The sequence below is a fragment of the Pelodiscus sinensis genome, chromosome 23 (genome assembly GCF_049634645.1).
Source record: "Pelodiscus sinensis isolate JC-2024 chromosome 23, ASM4963464v1, whole genome shotgun sequence".
Classification (NCBI taxonomy): domain Eukaryota; kingdom Metazoa; phylum Chordata; order Testudines; family Trionychidae; genus Pelodiscus; species Pelodiscus sinensis.
The window spans coordinates 23,633,107-23,651,398 of record NC_134733.1 but is presented as its reverse complement, the minus strand read 5'-3'; the positions used below and the strand labels follow the sequence as shown (position 1 = coordinate 23,651,398).

Here is an 18,292-nt window from a genome sequence, read left to right as displayed (position 1 = left end):
GCCCTCTTGACAGGGATGGGGCGGAATTGTAACCAGGCTGACGCACTAGACCGGGGGTGGGATGGGGGGGGGGGAGAGGCAATAATTTTTGACCGGGGGCCACTTCAAAAATGTCTGAAGTGACACCGGGCTGCACCAGAAGGGGCGGGGCCAGGTCACTTCTCTGCTTTCCCACCCACAGACCACGATTGGTCGGGGGGGGGGGGGGTGCATGAAATCTTTGCCCCCCCCCAAGGCGCCCATGCCTCTGCCGGTGGGAGGAGACTTCGGGCACGCCCACTTCTGCCCCCAGGCCAATCAGGACTTGGGGGCGGGGGAGTGTGCAAAGTCTCCTTCTGCCTTGCCAGGAGCACGTGGTGCTTCTAAGCACCGCACGCACCTTGCGGGGGGGTGGGCAGGGCACAGGAAACTTTGTGCACTTCTCCCCCTCCCCCCCAGCCCATGGAGGCGCTTTTGCCCACCCCAGCACTAGACGGCCCTGGGTTTGGTTTGGGTTTTAATTTCCTATCGTTGTCATTCCCAATCGTGCAATTACCCGGATTTCTAACCCACTGCCACCCAAAAACACTTCACGCCGGGCTAAATTATCCCATGCAAATTGCACACACGCCCACTCCCGTTACCTCTGATTAAATGAATTGCAGCCGCGTCAATCATTTCAATGCTGGCTCAGCTCATTCACCCCTGGACAGATCAATGTTCACAAGTCGAAAGCTAACGAGACTTGTGCAGCACAAGCATGAGAACTAGGACAATGTCTCTCTGGTCCGCTCCTCCATTTCCTTCAGCCTGTCGAGCCAACGCCTGCAGAGTTTGATGCTAGAGAACACTCTGCGGGTGCAGGACAGCTTGAGACCTTCCAGACCCTGCGTGTCAATCATTATGCCCAGGGCTACTTTTCACTTGCATTTTTATTAAAAATAAAGGGAGTGTTACCTGTAGAACTGGAGCTGTCGTTTGGGACTCCCATACCGAGCACTTCCGACAGCAAGGGAAAGAAAGAAGAAATATTCCACAAGTCACTTTAACAACTGCCAGGTGCCAGACACAGAAGGCTCAGCCTTAATTTATCTTGTAAGGCGCTTGGCGCGCTAGCGAACCGCCACGGTTCAGCTCCTCTGGAACGTTTTTAATGTCTTCACGGTCTCTCTTCACTGAGACGAGCCAAAAGACTCTGGGAAACTTTGACAATGATGCCACCAAGTGGAAGAGAGAACTCTGGGCACAAAATTGGTTCAAGCTTTGTGCAAGTGGATTGCGGCTCACCCGACACAACAGAATGTCATGCAGGATTTAAAAAAAAAATGACACACACAAAACCTACGTTTAAACCCTTAAATGCAATAGATTATTTTAAAAGAAATCAAAGAGCGACTCGTTCCTTAACAAACAGGCACCAAAGCCCGGAGGGAAGCGTACATTTTGTTAGTGCTGTCAAGTGTTTGCACAGTTCTGGAAAATGACTTTTTAATAAGCAACTTCAAAACAATCCAGTGATGTATTTTGTGATAATACCGTGGCTGCCTCAGTGTCACCACTACTGGTTTACCAGAATTTTCAAGAACTGCAAGACACGTGCTCGCCGTAACGGAGAATTTCTGTGCGGAGGGTAGTCAGAAAAGCAATAAACTCGGCTGAACAGCTCACCTGTAAACCATCCCTGGAGAGCCAGTCTGCCTTAGCGAAAGTCTAGCAGGGGAGTCCGTGGTAGATTCTGGATACATCGAGCCAGACTCCGTTTTCAGGCTCCGTTTTCAGGCTCCGTTTTCTTTCTGACCCTCTTAAAAACAAACAGACCACACAGAATAAAACGTTACCAGCAGAATAAATGGCACTTTGAAAGCGCATGAACTTTTGCGTTTCCTCTAATGGAAGATAATTAAGCAATAGCCTCCCAGTGGGGGACACCGGTTCCTGACCCCCCAACTCAGCAGAGGGTGGGGATTATGCCCTGCACCAGGAGAGGTTACATACTTTCCACGTAATTGCACAATTTAAAAAATCCTGCCGCGTTTATCCATGTTCACGTCAAACCTCCCCTGAAAGCTGCCGAGCAAAGACGTCAGTGATGTACTGTGGAGTGAGATCCGGAGGTTAGTTGTGGCTGGTGAAGAGGAAGATTTCCTTTTATGGGCTGTACATTTTCTGCTGCTCGATTTCATCGAATGTCCCCTGGTTCTCCTAGTACTAGGAAGGCTTAGTGGGGTATCCGCAGTTCTGGTTCTGCAGCCCCATCTTACCCGCTCTTGCTTGTCTCCTCTCCCAACTCATCAGTCTCATCTGTACTTCTCTCTCCGGACAACAACCTTCCCGCCCTCTCCCCAGCCATCTGCCAGCCCCTCCTCGTTCTGCTCCACCCTCTCTGAGACAGGGCCACAGGCACATCTGGTGGCGGAGGCCTGACTGAAACGGCTGGTTCTGAGCAAGGTTAGACGGCCTGCCGGCACCAGCTGTGGCCATGTCTACACTCGGCCTGCCCAGTTGCTGGCACTGGTCGAGAGAACAGACAGCAGCCGCAGAGGAAAAGTTTTGTAGTTTTCCTTGTGCAGACAGGTCTCAGAAAAGTCCCTTCTCACGGTGTCCCCCACTGGGAATGGGCAGAGGCGGCCCGAGGCGGCTCCGGCAGCCGGCACCCCCGGCGGAACACGCGATTGGCGCCTCCGCCTGCACGGCCATCAATGGCGGTGGCGTATAAAACTGGGCGTCCCGGGCGCCCCGTTGAAGACGGCGCCCTAGGTGACGGCCGAATCAGCCTACGCTCACGGTCCACCCTGGGAATGGGCGACAGGGGAGGGATCACGCAATGATTCCCGTCTGTGTTCACTCCCTCTGGGGCACTGCTGGCAGACAGCACACTGGGCTAGATGGACCTTTGGTCGGACCCAGGACGGCCGTTCTCAGGTGTTTATCAGAACCAGGCCAGATGTGCGGAACCTTGTACAAACACGGATGCTTTAGACACTTCAAGGTCAAACTACGTAAATGTCCAAGTGCCCACAGACGAATGCGGATCAGGAAGGATAGGGCTGTAGGTATCGTGTAATGCCAGGGTTTGCAAAAGATGCTTAACTTCTCCAGCCCAGCTCCCACTGAAAGTCGGGGAGGCAGGCACGCATCCTTCTAGGCAGCTTTCAACAACGGCAGCCTAAATCCATCCAGACATTGCGTTACTGATTCTGGAGCTGACACTTTGTTTGAAACACGCCCCTCGCCATGCGCATTTCGTCCATCTTTAGCACGACTGTGGACCATTACATGCACCCAAGTTAATCCCACCCCAGCGACCAAGGGAAGCAGCTGCTCTTGGTGCCTTTGCCACTCAGCCACATGCAGCTGTGGAACAAGCCAAATGTAGGTGTTTTAGCTGCTCACACACTTTGGGACGCTAGATAACAGCTGGATTTGTGCAAACAGCACAAACTGCCTCACACTGGCCCTTTAAGGGTAAAACCCAGCCCTGGGAGAGGGCTGAGAGCAAAGTCCCACAGCGAGGCAGTTACTGGCTAATTAGGGCCCAGCTGAGGGGAGTATAAATAAGGGCTTTGGGAGGGGGCACAGGCAGACACACTGGCTGTGTCTAGACTGACATGATTTTCCAGAAATGCTTTTAACGGAAAAGTTTTCCATTAAAAGCATTTTCGGAACAGCACTTTTTGCGGAAAAGCGTCTGTGCCAATCTAGACGCATTTTTGCGCAAAAAAGTCCCAATCGCCATTTTCGCCATCGGGGCTTTTTTGCGGAAAAAAAATCTGAGCTGTCTACACTGGCCCTTTTGCACAAAAGGGACTTTTGCCCGAACGGGAGCAGCACAGTATTTCCGCAAAAAGCTCTGATTTCTTACAGTAGGAAGTCAGTGCTTTTGCAGAAATTCAAGTGGCCAGTGTAGACAGCTGGCAAGTTTTTCCGGAAAAGCGGCTGATTTTCCGGAAAAACTGGCCAGTCTAGACACAGCCACTCTGGCTGGGGAGCAGGAGGGACCTGGCTGCCAGGGAAGCTGGCGGTTTCCTGTTTTAGAGCAGGGCTGGGGAGCTCTGGCCAGGCAAACTCCCAGGCTGCAGGGCCTGGAGCAAGGCCTGAGGGTGCTAGGGCTGCAGAGAGACAGCCAGGCAGGGGCAGCAGGTCCACACCCCTGGTCAATGCTGAGTGGCCATTTCAGACGGCAGAGAGCCCCGAGTTAAGGGACTAGATGACGACTGGCCGTGGGTCAGGGAGGCAAGGAGGGCATAGGAGGCTGGGGGCTCCTAGAGGGGGAGGACCCCAGAGTGCGGAGACACCAGCCAAAAGGGGGCGCTTCAGCACCCAGAAGCTAATTCCCAGAGTGACCAGCAGGAGGAGCCCCAGCGGCGAATCAAAGGGTGTGACAGAGCCCCATGCTCAGAGCACGGTATAAAAATATACCTAGAACGGGACAGGACCCAGAAAGTGAGCAACACTCGCACGTCTCCCTCCCTCCTGTACCATGCAGGGCCGGACAGAGGCATGGGCAAGCCAGGCAGCAGCCCAGGCCGCCAACCGAGGGGGGCGCCTGATGGCAGCTGTAAGGGGTGCACGGTGTCCCTAACAGCTGCCATCAGGCGCCGCGCACCCAGCTCCCGCAGCGCCAGCCCGCCTGCATCCCCGCGGCGCCGGCCAGCAACGCTCTTCCCCCCACAGCCGCGGGGCCCCACACAGCCTGGCGCGCATGCCAGCAGCAACAGCTGGGCCCCGGGCTGCGCGCCAGCAGCTGTAGCCGGGCCATGCATGCGCCGTGCACCCGTGCCCGAGGCGCCAGAATACCTCGGGCCGGCCCTGGTACCACGCACCAGTTGATTCTTGAAGTCTCTAGTCTGAGCTCAGAACTCAGATCATTTGGAAGCAGTTACTCATCCTCCGCAGCCTGACACTCAACCCTGGAGCCGACACTTCAAGCCATTGGCCAGCTCAGACATCATCGTCACACATCTCCACCAATCAGGACAAGTGCCAACCGGTGGATGAAAACTAACAGCCCGCTTCCAAAAGATGGTTGGTGCTACGCTGCTGGAGTCTGACACACCAGCCTCGTTTCCCTGCTTTTGAACCAGCCAGGATGCCACACAAGAGTCAAGACCATGAACAACCAAACTGCAGAAGGGTACAACCCAAAGGCCAAGTCCTCGAGTGCATCGTTAGTAGGAGACAGTCCTACCCCGTTAAGCACACCAGACTGGTGACCTTGTGTGGGGTCGGTACCGCAGCTCAGTGCAAAGTCAGTAAATCAACACATGCCGGACTCCCTCAAACATAGAAGCAACTCATCCGAAGTCAACAATACGAACAAGTGACAAGAGGGCAGCTCTAAAGGTCACACGGGGAAGTTAAGACTAGGGATGTGAATGTTTAATGGGTTAGCCTCATCCTTAACGGGTGAGACTTTCCGGTTAAGGTTGACCATGGGGGCTGAAGTAGCCCCCGCCTGAGATGGGGGAGGGGGGCTGCTCCAGTCCAGGAGTTGCCCTTCTGACCCGTCCCTTTCATCGGTTAACCGGCTCAACAATATCTTTAACTGGTTCCGTTAAATGGGCTTTGACATCCCTAGTTACAGGGTGGGGAGGGCCACGAAGGGGAACACAGGCGGGGCACATAGAATAGCTCCGACAAAATAACTTGCCGGGCGGGCGCTAATGGAGGCAAAGTGACTGTGCTATTGCAAAGCCATTTCAAAACCCGCTGGAGAGAGCAGCTGTGGAACTCGCCTTCATTTGCAAATCGGACACCTTTAATCAAGCTTTGAACAAAGACATGACCTGGATGGGCTGCTGCAGTCACTGCCCTAATGACATCCAAAGCCAAGCACGGGGCACTCCCAGCCCTCTCTTTAGTGTCTGTGCGACCGGAGGCTAATTGACAAGATTTTCCCCATTCTCTTTCCCTCCCCATCTTCCCTCTTTCTCTGCTACTGATTTGTACCCCGGGCCCCTTGTTCCATCCATCAGAAGCAGCGGGCTGTGCCCACGCAAGCTCATGAGCCCATTGACATTTTTGTTGGTCTCTAAGGTGCTGCAGGACCATTCCTTGTTTTTTAAGTCCCTACCAAATAGCGAGAGCTGGTAATCTTGGTGCTTGAGAGCGGTACTGAAACAGGGTGAGTGCTAGAGGGCAGCAGAGGCAAGAGAAACAGCCATTCCCGCAGCTGTTAGGCTGGTGTTTTGAAAAATTCCTCTCCCTCTCCCACTTCAAATATGGAGGGATCCAGGGGTACCCTTCTTGCTCCCCCCCTGCACACATCTGGAGGTGAGAGAGAGCCGACAACTGAGGTTCTGCCTGGCGTGATGGTGGATTTAGCCAAGCTCTGGCCTGCGTTGGAGGTTTCTTCTTGCGCAGGTTCCCTTTATAAATGTCTATGAAGTTTGACGCCTGAAACATTAAATGTTTTTCCAGGCAGAGGCGCGAGTGCCTGGGTTTCCATGCTAGACGGAAGAGAAAATGCTTCAGATTTTCCTGCAGACTTGGTGTGACTGGAGATATGGGTGGCGCCCTGTGTGGATAATTTGTATCCGCAAAAATGAGCTGCGGATTTCTCCCCTGACATCCGTGGATGCGGATCCGGGTGGATACAAAGCGGATAGCTGCAAATTTGCAGGCTCTACCAATGGGATTATAAAAGCATCCGCAGGAATATGCAAACTAGGGACGTGATGCTTTCCACCAGCAGATGCAATTTTAAGCTGGTTTAAGTAAACCAGTGCCAAAGGCTGCGTGGACACAGATCACTGGTTTAAGTGACCTTCACTTGACTAGGAAGAAGTTTAAGATAAACCCAAAATAAGCCACTCACGCTGAATCTGGAGATCCCCCCAGGGGTTTGCACTAGTTTAAATAAAACAGTTTATTTACACCGAGACAAATGTGTGTGTAGACAAGGCGTGAGGCCAAGATGTCAATCTGCCAGGCCAGAGGCAGATTTAACCCTTTTTACCAGGTGTCGTTACCCATGTGCCTCCCCACTCCCCGATGTCTCCATCAGGAGGATTTCGGGGACAGAGTCGTCGAAAAACGTGATATTTGGTTCCTTTTGCCTGCGTCTTTCCAAACTCCGATTTCCTGTGGCTACAACTCGAGCAGGCAGAGGGCAGGTCTACGCCACAGCCCTACGTCGGTATGACTACGGGTGTGTCTAGACTACACCTTTCTGTCGACAGAGAGATGTAGATTAGGCACATCAAAATTGCTAATGAAGCCTGGATTTAAATATCCTGCACTTCATTAGCATAAACATGGCTGCCACTTTTTTCGAAATGGAGCTTTTTAAAAAAACAGCAGTCTAGATGTGATTTTTCGAAGATACAACCCTTTTTCAAAAGATCCTGTAAACCTCATTTTATGAGGGATAAGGGATCTTTCGAAAAAGGGTTTATTTTTCGACAGATGTGCATCTAGACTGCTGGTTTTTCTCGAAAAAGCTCCGTTTTGAAAAAAGCGGCAGCCATGTTTATGCAAATGAAGCACGGGATATTTAAATCCAGGCTTCATTTGCACTTTTGACGTGCTTGATTTGCATCCCTCTGTCGACAGAGAGGTGCAGTCTAGACGTAGTCGATGCGACGCAGCTAGACCGGTGCAATGGTGGCAAGAGCGCACGTGTGTAGGTAGGTACAGCCTTGCTGCTCCGTGATTCCAGCCCATTGCTCCGGCAAGGAACCCTTCGCTCCCTCACGGCTCTCTCCAGGGTAGGCAGAGTTAGCAAAAGTGCCCCGGGGGCTGCCAGCAAGGAGGAGAACACGTCCTCTACCCACAGGAGCGCGTGGTGGAATAGGTCACTGAACACGAACTACGGTTTGCTGGCCAGATAACACAACACATCAGACGAGATCCTGCCTGATCCACTGGGGCCTCCTCCCTCCCCATCCCTGTCCCTGCTCAGGTGGGACAGGCAGGGCAGCACGAAAGAGCATCTCAGGGACAAGAGACTGCAGCTCCAACCAGACACGGGCAAAGGGAGACATCCGTCTTCCTTCCCGCTCCCAGCCAGTGAAACCAAGGAGCTCAGAACAAACCCTCCGCCCCATGCAAAGAGACCAGCAACGCCTCAGCAACCACCGCTAGACCTAGAGCAAGGTGGGGAACCTACGGGCCGGGAGTAGGGTTGCCAGATGGTCTCCCAAAAAATACCGGACGCCCGGTATTTTTTGGTCGAGCAAAACAAAACAAAACCAAACCAAACCCACGGGATAAGCGGCGATCGCAGCCCCGCACGTGTCCAGTATTCTCTGATTTTGTTTACCCAACAGAGCGTGCAAATACCGGTAGACCGGACACCTGGCAACCCTACCCAGGGGCTGGATGCAGCCCCCAGCTTGCCTGGATCTGCCTCCCCGAGGTGCGGGGGCTGCAGCACACAAAACCTACTAGCCTGGGCCCCCTAGGCTCTATACGTGAGGGGAATGTGGGGAGGGGCTTTCTCCTTCCTAGCCAGGGCCACATCAGAGAGGGTTTTTTTTTTTTTGCTTCTCAACAGTGGGCGGCGCCAACTGATTTTTCTCTGGGTCAGCAGCCCCCGACCCCAAAAAGGTTCCCCGGCCCTTTAATAGAGAGAAGCCACACGACCAAGCAAGGAGATGGAGGGTCCCTGCGGCCAGGCAAGTCAGCCCAGGCATCAGCACAACAGGGGTAGAAAAGGGGGAGAAGAAGCCAAATGCATAATGACAAAACACCTGACAGCGCTGCAGGGCAGCAGGCATGAACCAAATACCTTCGCTTTGGTTCTGGGCAGCCAGCACGTATAAGCCGCCCTTCAACCTGCCCTTCAAATCACTGGAAAGAAAATGTAATAAAGTGCACTAAGGAAACCTAATTTGCTCGTATGTTGATCCTGCCTGATCTCGCTTGCTTCAGAGCCCCCTGTACGGCACATCAGAGGGGAGCAATTCTGCTTCACGTAATACTTGTTGAGGGGAAGAACGGCATGTGACCTTTTAATTCGGTCTCCAGCCAGTGCCATCTGCTGTTAAGTCTCTTCTCCAGCTTGGCCAGGATTACAGCAAAATTCATTGCTCTTTTGTAGACGTTCTTTTTTTAAAGTTTTAAAGTTGTCCCTTCGCTCCCCTCCCCCAAATTCCTTTCCACTGGAATCCACTCGCCGGTTTTATCCCACACCCAGGATGAAAGGAGCCAGACTCCTTCTCTAGCTTTTTTCAGGAACTCTGCATTCCAGACACCCCCCCCCCCCTCCCCTCCAACCTGACTGGAATGCTGAACTCACTTCCCGCTGCTCTGCAGCTGGTGCTACCCAATAGAAATCAACTGCATCAGTCGACTAACCAATCCCTCCAGAGTGCCGGGCGTCTTAGTGACGCCGAAATTAACGCCGTGCACGTTACAGCCCCTGCACCAAAGCTGCCGGGCTCAGAACAGGAGCAAGTCAGGGAAACAGGAGCCGGCACGACCGCACAGCTCACCCAAATTAACCGTTGCCTAGGAACACATGGAGAGAGCAAATCTCCGAGGGTGGGCTGAGGTGTACGGGGGATTGCTACGGACACTAAGCCTGCAGGAATGATTCCCCTCCCTGCAGGCATCACAGGCCCGTCCGAGCTGCAAAAAGCATCCCAGAAACCAACAGCCATGCTGCTTAAGAAGCGGATGCCGAGCTCAGAGCATGGAGTCCAGCCTTCTGGAAAAGAACCCGCTTCACTAAGTAGAGGGGCTTCCACCCTTTAAGGAGAACCAGAGCTCGGGCCCTGTCTAATGGGGACTGCAGGCTGGAGAGCCCGTGGAGTCTAAGGATGCCAGGCACTCTGGAGAGAGGGAGGGATGGGAGACGGGCGGGGGGCTGTTTCCCCATCCCCACACCTTGCGGCATTTGCACACAGGACCTGGAGGAGACAGAACAAAGGCTGCGGTCGAGCTGCACCCACCGGGGGGAAGCCGGGAAGGGGCAAAGAGGCTGGCGAAATGAAACGCGGCCTAGCACGCACACAGGAGGAGCAGAACTTGACGTCCACGGCATGACTCCAGGACACGCTAGAAGCAGTGGTCGGCATGAGCCGACTCAGGCCATGCGGATGCTGAGGGGATAACTTAGACTCCGGTTTAACCAGTTAACGTTGCAAGTTGCACGTGTTTTATTCGACATGTGTCTAGAGCACATGGAAAGCTGCGGTCTAAAACCATACGGCCTTCGCTCATTAAAAAAACAAAACAAAGGAAGTGATTCAAACCCAGGGCCCTCCTTCCGCCTTCCCTCCCCCCTCACGCAGCAGCAGATTGAACCAAAGTATGGCTCCAAAAACACCCATCCATGCTGCGGGAGAGACAGCCCGGCAACTCCCTTTGCACCGAGGCAAACAGGAGACCTCGAGAGACACTTTGCACCATTAAGCCACCCCTGAGCAGCAAGGACTTTTGGTTACCACTGGTTGGACCTCTCTGGTCCGGCACTCTCTGGTCCGGCACTCTCTGGTCCGGCATGTTGGCATTTAGCTGGATGTCCACTCATCGGGGGTGTGGCCAAGATTCCCGCGTTCCCATAAAGTTTATTTACTGCCCCCAGTCCTGGCTCTCAGTGTTCTGGGCTGTTATTTGGCTCTAATTTACCCCTCAATGTCTTCTCAGAGCCCAGTGAGCAGTGGCCTTGCTGGTGATGCTGCTAGACAACACTGACCTCCCATGGTCTGGTAAATTCTCTGGTTCAGCACTGGTCAGGCCCTGAGGGTGCTGGCCCAGAGAGGCTCAGCCTGTATTAGGAAAGGGATGTGGCCTGTCCAGGCTAACGCTCTGCAAATCTCCAACTCTGTTCGCGAGTTTGCTACAAATCCTCGGAATTCACAAGCCCTTCCCCCCGCCACGTGAACCGAGCGGCCCCTGCAAAACACAAGCGTTTTCCCAGCTCCCACGAAAGCTCAGGTGCCCTACAGACAGTCCAGGGCTGCATTTCTTTCCAAGAGAAAACGGCTCCTCTGTCCTGTTTTCCCCTCCTCTGACTCGTGAGCAAAATGGGAATCCACGGACCGGCTTGCACAGTGCTCAAAGACCCGTTGCATGTTTCGGGTGGGAGGGGTCCGGTGCAGGACAGTTTGCTGTCAGCCCAAAGGCGGGGACTTTCAAAACAGCCGACGGGAGCGGAAGCGCCTAGCTCTCCCTGAAACATTGCCGGGACCGCGGTGACTCAGTTCCGTCAGCCGTTGTGAAACTCGCCTTAGTAATAACCATATGCAGCTAGGCTACAGATGAGTGGGAGGAAAAGCCAAACCTCCTCTCAAGGCAAGCCGGCCCGCTTCGAAGTGCAGTGAAAGCGGCACGTGCGGGGCTCTCCCGTACAGGCCGGTTAGTCGGACACGGATCCACGAGAGCACTGGAATCCGCATGAGCCACACACCAGAAGGGCCGTCTGCACAGTCTCAGAGGAGACGCTGCCAGGCCACATGCAACCAACCTACCTAGGATGATCCAGGATCCTGGACGACGGCCCTGCCCAGCACAGGGCTGGGACTCAAGTGGGGGCGACAGCCAGTCCCATCGTCCGGGGCAGTTTCACAGAAAACCAGCCGCGCGGGGCAACCTGCACCCGGCACAGAGGCAACAGACGTTTCTTTCTTCTGTTCTGACAATTTCACAACCGCCACCTCAACCAGCCTTCGTGCCGCAGGCACCCCGGAGCCAGTCCGACTCCTCCTCCCGCCCGTGCCAAGAGGCAAGCACTGGTTTCCGCTGGCCACTCTGGGAGGCCCTGAGTATTGTAGTCCTAACACTCCAAAAACCCACGAGCAAGCCCATCCACTGGGTCAGACTCAGGGGTGGGCTCGGCCCAGCCGCACTCCAGGGGCTGGTGGAAAGAACTTTCCAAATCAGCTGTTCCTCAGTGAGACCTGGGGGAGCCGCAGCCTCTGGAAAGGAGCTGCAGGAAGCTGACAAAAGACAAGAGAAACGGAAGAGCAGTGCCCAGTGGCAGCCTGAGACACTCCCTGGCCCTGCTGAGCAATCATGACAACCTGGACCGGATCACCCCTTTCAGAATGGTCTCATTCCCCGAAACTCACGAAAATGGGCCAGGAACCCAGGTTTCTCAGCTTGACAATCACCTTTATATACCTTGACTTTAGCAAGGCTTTTGATACGGTCTCCCACAATATTCTTGCCAGCAAGTTAAGGGAATGTGGATTGGATAAATGGACGGTAAGATGGATAGAAAGCTGGCTAGAAGGCCGGGCCCAGCGGGTAGTGATCAACGGCTCGATGTCAGGTTGGCGGTCGGTTTCTAGCGGAGTGCCCCAAGGTTCGGTTCTAGGACCGGTTTTGTTCAATAGCTTTATTAATGACCTGGATGAGGGGATAGATTGCACCCTCAGCAAGTTTGTGGATGACACTAAGCTGGGGGGAGAGGTAGATACGCTTAAGGGCAGAGATAGGGTACAGAATGACTTAGACAAATTGGAGGACTGGGCCACAAGAAATCTGATGAGGTTCAACAAGGACAAGTGTCGAGTCCTGCACTTGGGACGGAAGAATCCCAAGCATTGTTACAAGCTGGGGACCAACCGGTTAAGTAGTAGTTCTGCAGAAAAGGACCTGGGGGTTACAGTGGATGAGAAGCTGGAGATGAGTCAACAGTGCGCCCTTGCAGCCAGGAAGGCTAATGGCGTATTAGGCTGCATTAAGAGGAGCATTGCCAGCAGATCCAGAGATGTCATCATTCCCCTTTATTCGGCTTTGGTGAAGCCACATCTGGAGTATTGTGTCCAGTTCTGGGCTCCCCACTACAAAAAGGATGTGGACGCACTGGAGAGTGTCCAGCAGAGGGCAACCAAAATGATTAGGGGGCTGGAGCATATGACTTATGAGGAGAGGCTGAGGGACTTGGGTCTGTTTAGTCTGCAGAAGCGAAGAGTGAGGGGGGATTTGAGAGCAGCCTTCAACTGCCTGAAGGGAGGTTCCAAAGAGGCTGGAGAGAGGCTGTTCTCAGTAGTGACGGGTGGCAGAAGAAGGAGCAATGGTCTCAAGTTGTGGTGGGAGAGGTCCAGGTTGGATATTAGGAAAAACTATTTCACTAGGAGGGTGGTGAAGCACTGGGCTGGGTTCCCTAGGGAAGTAGGGGAGTCTCCATCCCTAGAGGTGTTTAAGTCTCGGCTTGACAAAGCCCTGGTCGGGTTGATTTAGTTGGAATTGCTCCTGCCTAGAGCAGGGGGCTGGACTTGATGCCATTCTGAGGTCTCTTCCAGTTCTATGATTCTATGATCACAAGCAAAGAGTGAACAATTGACACAAGCACTACAAGAGGGCAGGCATTTGGAGGAATAAATGACAAATGGAAAAGCTTCATGCATATTTTGTTACCAGACAGGAAGGCATCATCCTACAGCTCAAGAGGCCTGGGTTCAAGTCCCTGCTCTGACACAGATTTGCTGTGTGTCCTTGGGCAAGTCACTCGATCTCTCTGTGCCTGATTCCCCGCCTATAGCATGACAATACTGGCACTGCCCTGCATAGCCAGTGATGTCATGAAGATAAATGCACCACAGATTGCAAGATGTCCAAATACTGTGGTGCGCGGGAGCTGGACAGATACCTTAGAAAGACAAAATTCCTAGCGCAAAACGCAATGTGAGCGAAGGGGTGACGCCAAGTGTCTGTCTTTGGGGAGACACAGCAGAGAAAACTTAACTCAGGCCCTGCCACTCTCTCCCAAGCCTGCCTGGAGGACCCACCACCATGTACCAAACCACATACAGCCAGCCACACGGCAACTGTGAGCATCAGAGTCGCACACTTACCGCCCACGACTGACCTCTCTGGGACGGTGAAATGGGGCAGCGTGCCAGGACTCTGCCTTAGGGATAACCACCCAGAGGAGCCAGCACAGGCAAGTAGAAACACGTGTCAAGTGGAGTCCTGTGCACCACCGGGATTCCCTGTACCATGTGAGGAGCTCAGCAGGCAGGTGCAGGCTGCGGTCTCAATGCAGGGACCTGGGGGAATGTGGTACCCAGCTGGCAGGGCCTGCCGACTGCCGCGAGAGAGGCACGAGGCGTTCAGCTCCTCTGGGAACACGAGGGCTGCTGGACAACGGAGAGACGGAAGGGATGCTGCCGAGGAGAGCGTCCCGAGGGGAACGCTGCCCGTCTGTCCCCGAGCCAAGCAGCTGTCACCCAGCCCACTTCCCTGTCCCCAAAGGGCAAGGCAGCACCGGCTGGCTCCAAGCATTACAGCAGCTCTGGGGTGGGGGACCCCAGATTGACACCCCCCCCGGAGAGGTTTAACCAGGGGTTTTCAAACTGCGGGGCCTGGCTTGTAAGGGTGAGCCGCTAGCTGGCCGCGAGGCACCTTTTGTATCTGAATGTCCGCAGACATGGCCGCTCATGGCTCCCATTGGCTGCATGCACCATTCCCGGCCAATGGGAGCTGCGGGAAGTCGTGAGGGCAGGGCCCAAACCACAGCCACTGGGAGCTGCGAGCAGCCAGACCTGCAGACTGTCAGATACACAAAGCATCTCACAGCCAGCTAGCATCTCACCGCAAGTTTGGACCCCCTTGCTTCAGGTCAAGCCTACACGCAGGTTGGTTGGCAGGGACAAGACTTTGGACGGCCTCGTGGCTATGAAGCGCTGGGGGAAGGCGGACGCCTGCCTGGAACTTCTGGGCCTCGAACGCTGCTTTTCTCTTTGCATGAAAATAGTCGTTCTGTTTCCTCAATGTGCAAAACTCTCCTGTGTGCGAGGGGTATGAACCGCAGAGGGCTAAGCGGCTGCCTGCCGAGAGGGTGGGATCCGACTGGGGCTGGCCCAAGGTAGGCCAACCCAACCGCGCGTTCTCAGTCAAGGAGCCCCAGACAACGGGGAGCACCCATACGGCAAGGGGCCGCGGGCTGGAATGAAGCGCGAGGAATGTCTGGGCAGTCTCCAGGCAGGGCTCTTCCATTCCTTTACCATTCAGTTGAGGCAGCGATGTTCTTGTGATTTCCATGCCAGCAAACGAGAGGGTGACAATAACGACATAGCTGGTGGCTGGCTCGTTTCAGAGCTGCTTGAGCTACTGGGGGATTGAACAGGCGATGCTGTCTTTGGTTCACAACAGGATTTTAGTTTCATTGTATGACCACTTTTGGGAATGGTTTGCCATAAAAACCAAACCACAGGTTGAACCTCTCCAGTCCGGCACCCTCGGGACCTGGCTGGTGCCGAACCAGGGAATTTGCAGGACCACGGGAGGTCAGTATTGTCTAGCAGCATCACCAACACTTCCACTGCTTGCTGGGCTCTCAGAAGACACTGGGATAAATTAGAGCTAAATAACAGCCCAGAGCACTGAGAGCCAGGAGTGGCCGCAGGAAACTTTATGGAGCCGCGGGAAACTTGACCACACCCATGCTAAGTGGACATCTGGCTAGCTACCATCATGCCCAACCACGGATGTCGTCACGCCAGCGAGTGCCGGAGTAGAAAGGTTCCACCTGTACAATTAGACGAGAGCGCCCTACTGAACTGTCCAGCTGCCGCATTCAAGGTGGAAAGCTAGCAAGCGACAGGATGCACCGTTATTTAAAATTTTCCATAAACATCAGCCTAAACATTTCAACCCCCACCCCTCCCCCCCAAAAAACGAACTAGCACTTCACTGAAACATCTCCTAGGTTTGACTCCGTATTACTGTAAGTCAGGAAATGCACCGTCACGTCATATTACCAGCCCCGCGGCACGGAAACGTCTCTTATTTTCAGCACTGCACTTTAAAAGCAGCGAGCGAGCTGCAATGTTGTTGCTATGCTGGGGACAAGAATAGGTAGGAGGGGAGGAGTCTGCTCTTCCCACTGAAGAGAAATTCCAAGCCGGCCTGCTGTTACACAAGCCGACGCAACGTCTCTCCATCCCATCCAGATTACACAAAGTGATTTGCTGCACCAAAAGATTAACAAAGGCTCAGCCAAGGAGCAATTTCAAGGAAATTTCTGGGGAGAGCTACAGCGGTGTACGGCGCCAAGCAAAGCCACTGGGAGAGCCTCGGCAAGAGACGCTGCTTGTAATTAAAACATGAGGGAGATGGACGGCCTACTTCCTGCACCGATTTTTAGCTCAAAGCCTTGACAACTCTCGCTCGGTGTCAGGGAGAGGGACTTTCAGGCTGGGGAGGAGGGAATCCTCCAGCTTCGCCAGCCTCAGTGTAATCCTGACTATGCTGGGACGTTTCTTGTTCCCCGTTGCTTCTATCGCAGGCAGATTCCAATCCCCTAACATCCTTTAAATGAGGCCTCTCCGCCCCCACATCCCCAGTTCAGCACACTGCCCGGTATGGCAGAAAGAGCATTAGAGTTAAGGTTGGTAAGTAGCCGCTAATTAGCTAATCGAGTAGTCAATAGAATTTCCATCCACTACTCGATTAGTCGATAAGGGGGGGGCACTTGCTACTCCCACTGTGGCTTTGCAGCTTAAATGTAGTAGGAGCGGAGCGTGCAGGGCAGCCCGGCTCCTGCTACATTTAAACTTCAGAGCTGCAGCGGGGTAGCTCCTCGAGCTGCCATGAGCTGGAACTAAGCAGTCCCAGCTCGCGCCAGCTCCAGGACGGCTGTGCCTCTCCCTCCCCTGCCCTCTCCCCTCGCCCCGCAGATAGTGTTGTGCGGAACTGGCTTTTAAGGCGGCTCCCTGCAGCACTGGCTCCTGCTTCCCCGCTCTCCTTGCTGCCTCTGATACAGAGGCAGCGGGGCAAGGCACGAGTAGTCACTACGATTATCAGGTAGTCAACTACTTGGCTAGTTGCTTACATCCCTAATCAGAGCACTGTCACCCGAATGGGGGTAGGAGGGTTAGACTTGCTGCAGAAACTGCACAGCTTGCTCCAGTGCAACTCACCCTCCAGTTAAACACTGTCGTGAGTGCAGCTGACTGCACCACCCGCTTCCTTCCTGTGCCTTCCGGTCTCCCCCACCTCGGAGTTACGTAAGCGATTCCCATCCCAGGCTATTTTGGTTATTTTCACAAGTAATGCAGCAAAGGGTCTCGCACCACCGGGTGCAGGCTGGCAAATGAGCGTTCCAAAGGAGCGCTGTCGATGGGAAACCGAGCCAGCTCAGTGCAAAGGCGTTTCAGATGCTGCCCACGTCTTTCCGTCCCCCGGCCACGTGCTGTGGGTTTATGGTGTGTTCCTCTCTCTAACTGTTTCCTTCCTCCCTGTTTTGCTGAGTGAAAGACCCACAAGACAGGCCCAATCCTCTTGCAGGAGCACTCCTGTAAATCCATATTCCTCTCAATGAAGCCAGTGAAACAAGAAGAGACACACTCGTATACATGAGACGAATTTGGCCCACATGCCAGGAAACACTGCAGGACAGAGGGGAAATGGGGAAACTGGCTGTACAACGTGCTGTCAAATGCACAAAGCAAACAGACTGAAGAATTTTTCTCTCTGGTCTCTTTCAGTTACCGGAATTGAGCGTTCAGACATCTGGAAAAGCAGGTGAAGTACCCATCACCCCATCTCAAACTGCACAGGGAGCTCAGAGAAGGGCACGGATAACGATTAAGACCATGAAAAAAAGCTTACATGAGGAAAATGAATGGACAAGATTGGGACTGTTTACCTTGGAAAGGAAATGCATGAGGGAGGTCAATATATAAATAATTGAAGTTCTGTTTCCCCTGTTTCGCAGCACAGGAACACAGGGATACTCCATGAAATTAAAACAGAGCCAATTTGAAAACGGTACAATGATATGAGGAAATAGCTTTTCATGCAATGCGAAATTAACCCGGGGAACTCACTGACCCTTCATGTCACTGAAGCCAAAACTTGGGAAGATTCAAGAAGGGATAACAAGAATGCCCAGGTATTCATAGTTATTTGCGAACAGAAATTTTAGAAGGGACGTTGATCGTTAAAATAGCTCTGATGCGTGAGGTTTAGAGACTTGGGTGAGACAATGTGTGTGGGCGGCATAGATTATCCCATAAATGACAAAGGTCGGGGTTCTTAAACTTTCCTCTGAAACATCTGGTACAGGCCATTGTCCGTTTGTAAGTTAATGGTGTCTTTTTACGCATGCAGGAGTCAGCCTGGTTGGTTACCTTGTAATCTCAGTTTGCTGCCTGCTGCTTTAAAGGAGATAGGAGACAACAAGTCACAATACACCAATTTTATATTCCTTTTAAACTCGGCATTTGGTGACAGCATGCACATTCGTTTCTTATTACTTACCTGTAATTATTTCCACTTTTTTGATATAGAAACTGCAGCATGTGATAAACAGACTGTATAGCCAACTGGTTTTCTAGTAACTAACGTCCACCTACTCTGTTGCTCAAAGAATCTCCAGACCAACGTTCTCTCTCTCTTCTTTCCCATCCATGTG

The 18,292-nt window shown here is 53.4% G+C and overlaps 1 protein-coding gene across 12 annotated transcripts in view; it reads right to left on the bottom strand.

Annotated features, from left to right (window-relative positions):
- Positions 1-18,292, bottom strand: part of KCNAB2 (potassium voltage-gated channel subfamily A regulatory beta subunit 2) — a 114,482-nt gene that overhangs the window by 62,726 nt on the left and 33,464 nt on the right. For 7 of the 12 annotated variants that reach the window (XM_075906454.1, XM_075906457.1, XM_075906452.1 and 4 more), the window contains one exon: positions 1,648-1,780. Coding sequence is in view for 6 of the 12 variants with exons in the window: in XM_075906464.1 (XP_075762579.1) it covers positions 1,648-1,724 (77 nt within the window). In the remaining 6 variants the exon portion in view is untranslated. Of the gene's footprint in view, positions 1-936; positions 979-1,647; positions 1,781-11,396; positions 12,044-18,292 lie in introns of those variants that run through there. The other 5 variants (XM_075906463.1, XM_075906458.1, XM_075906460.1 and 2 more) reach the window with 2 other exon arrangements.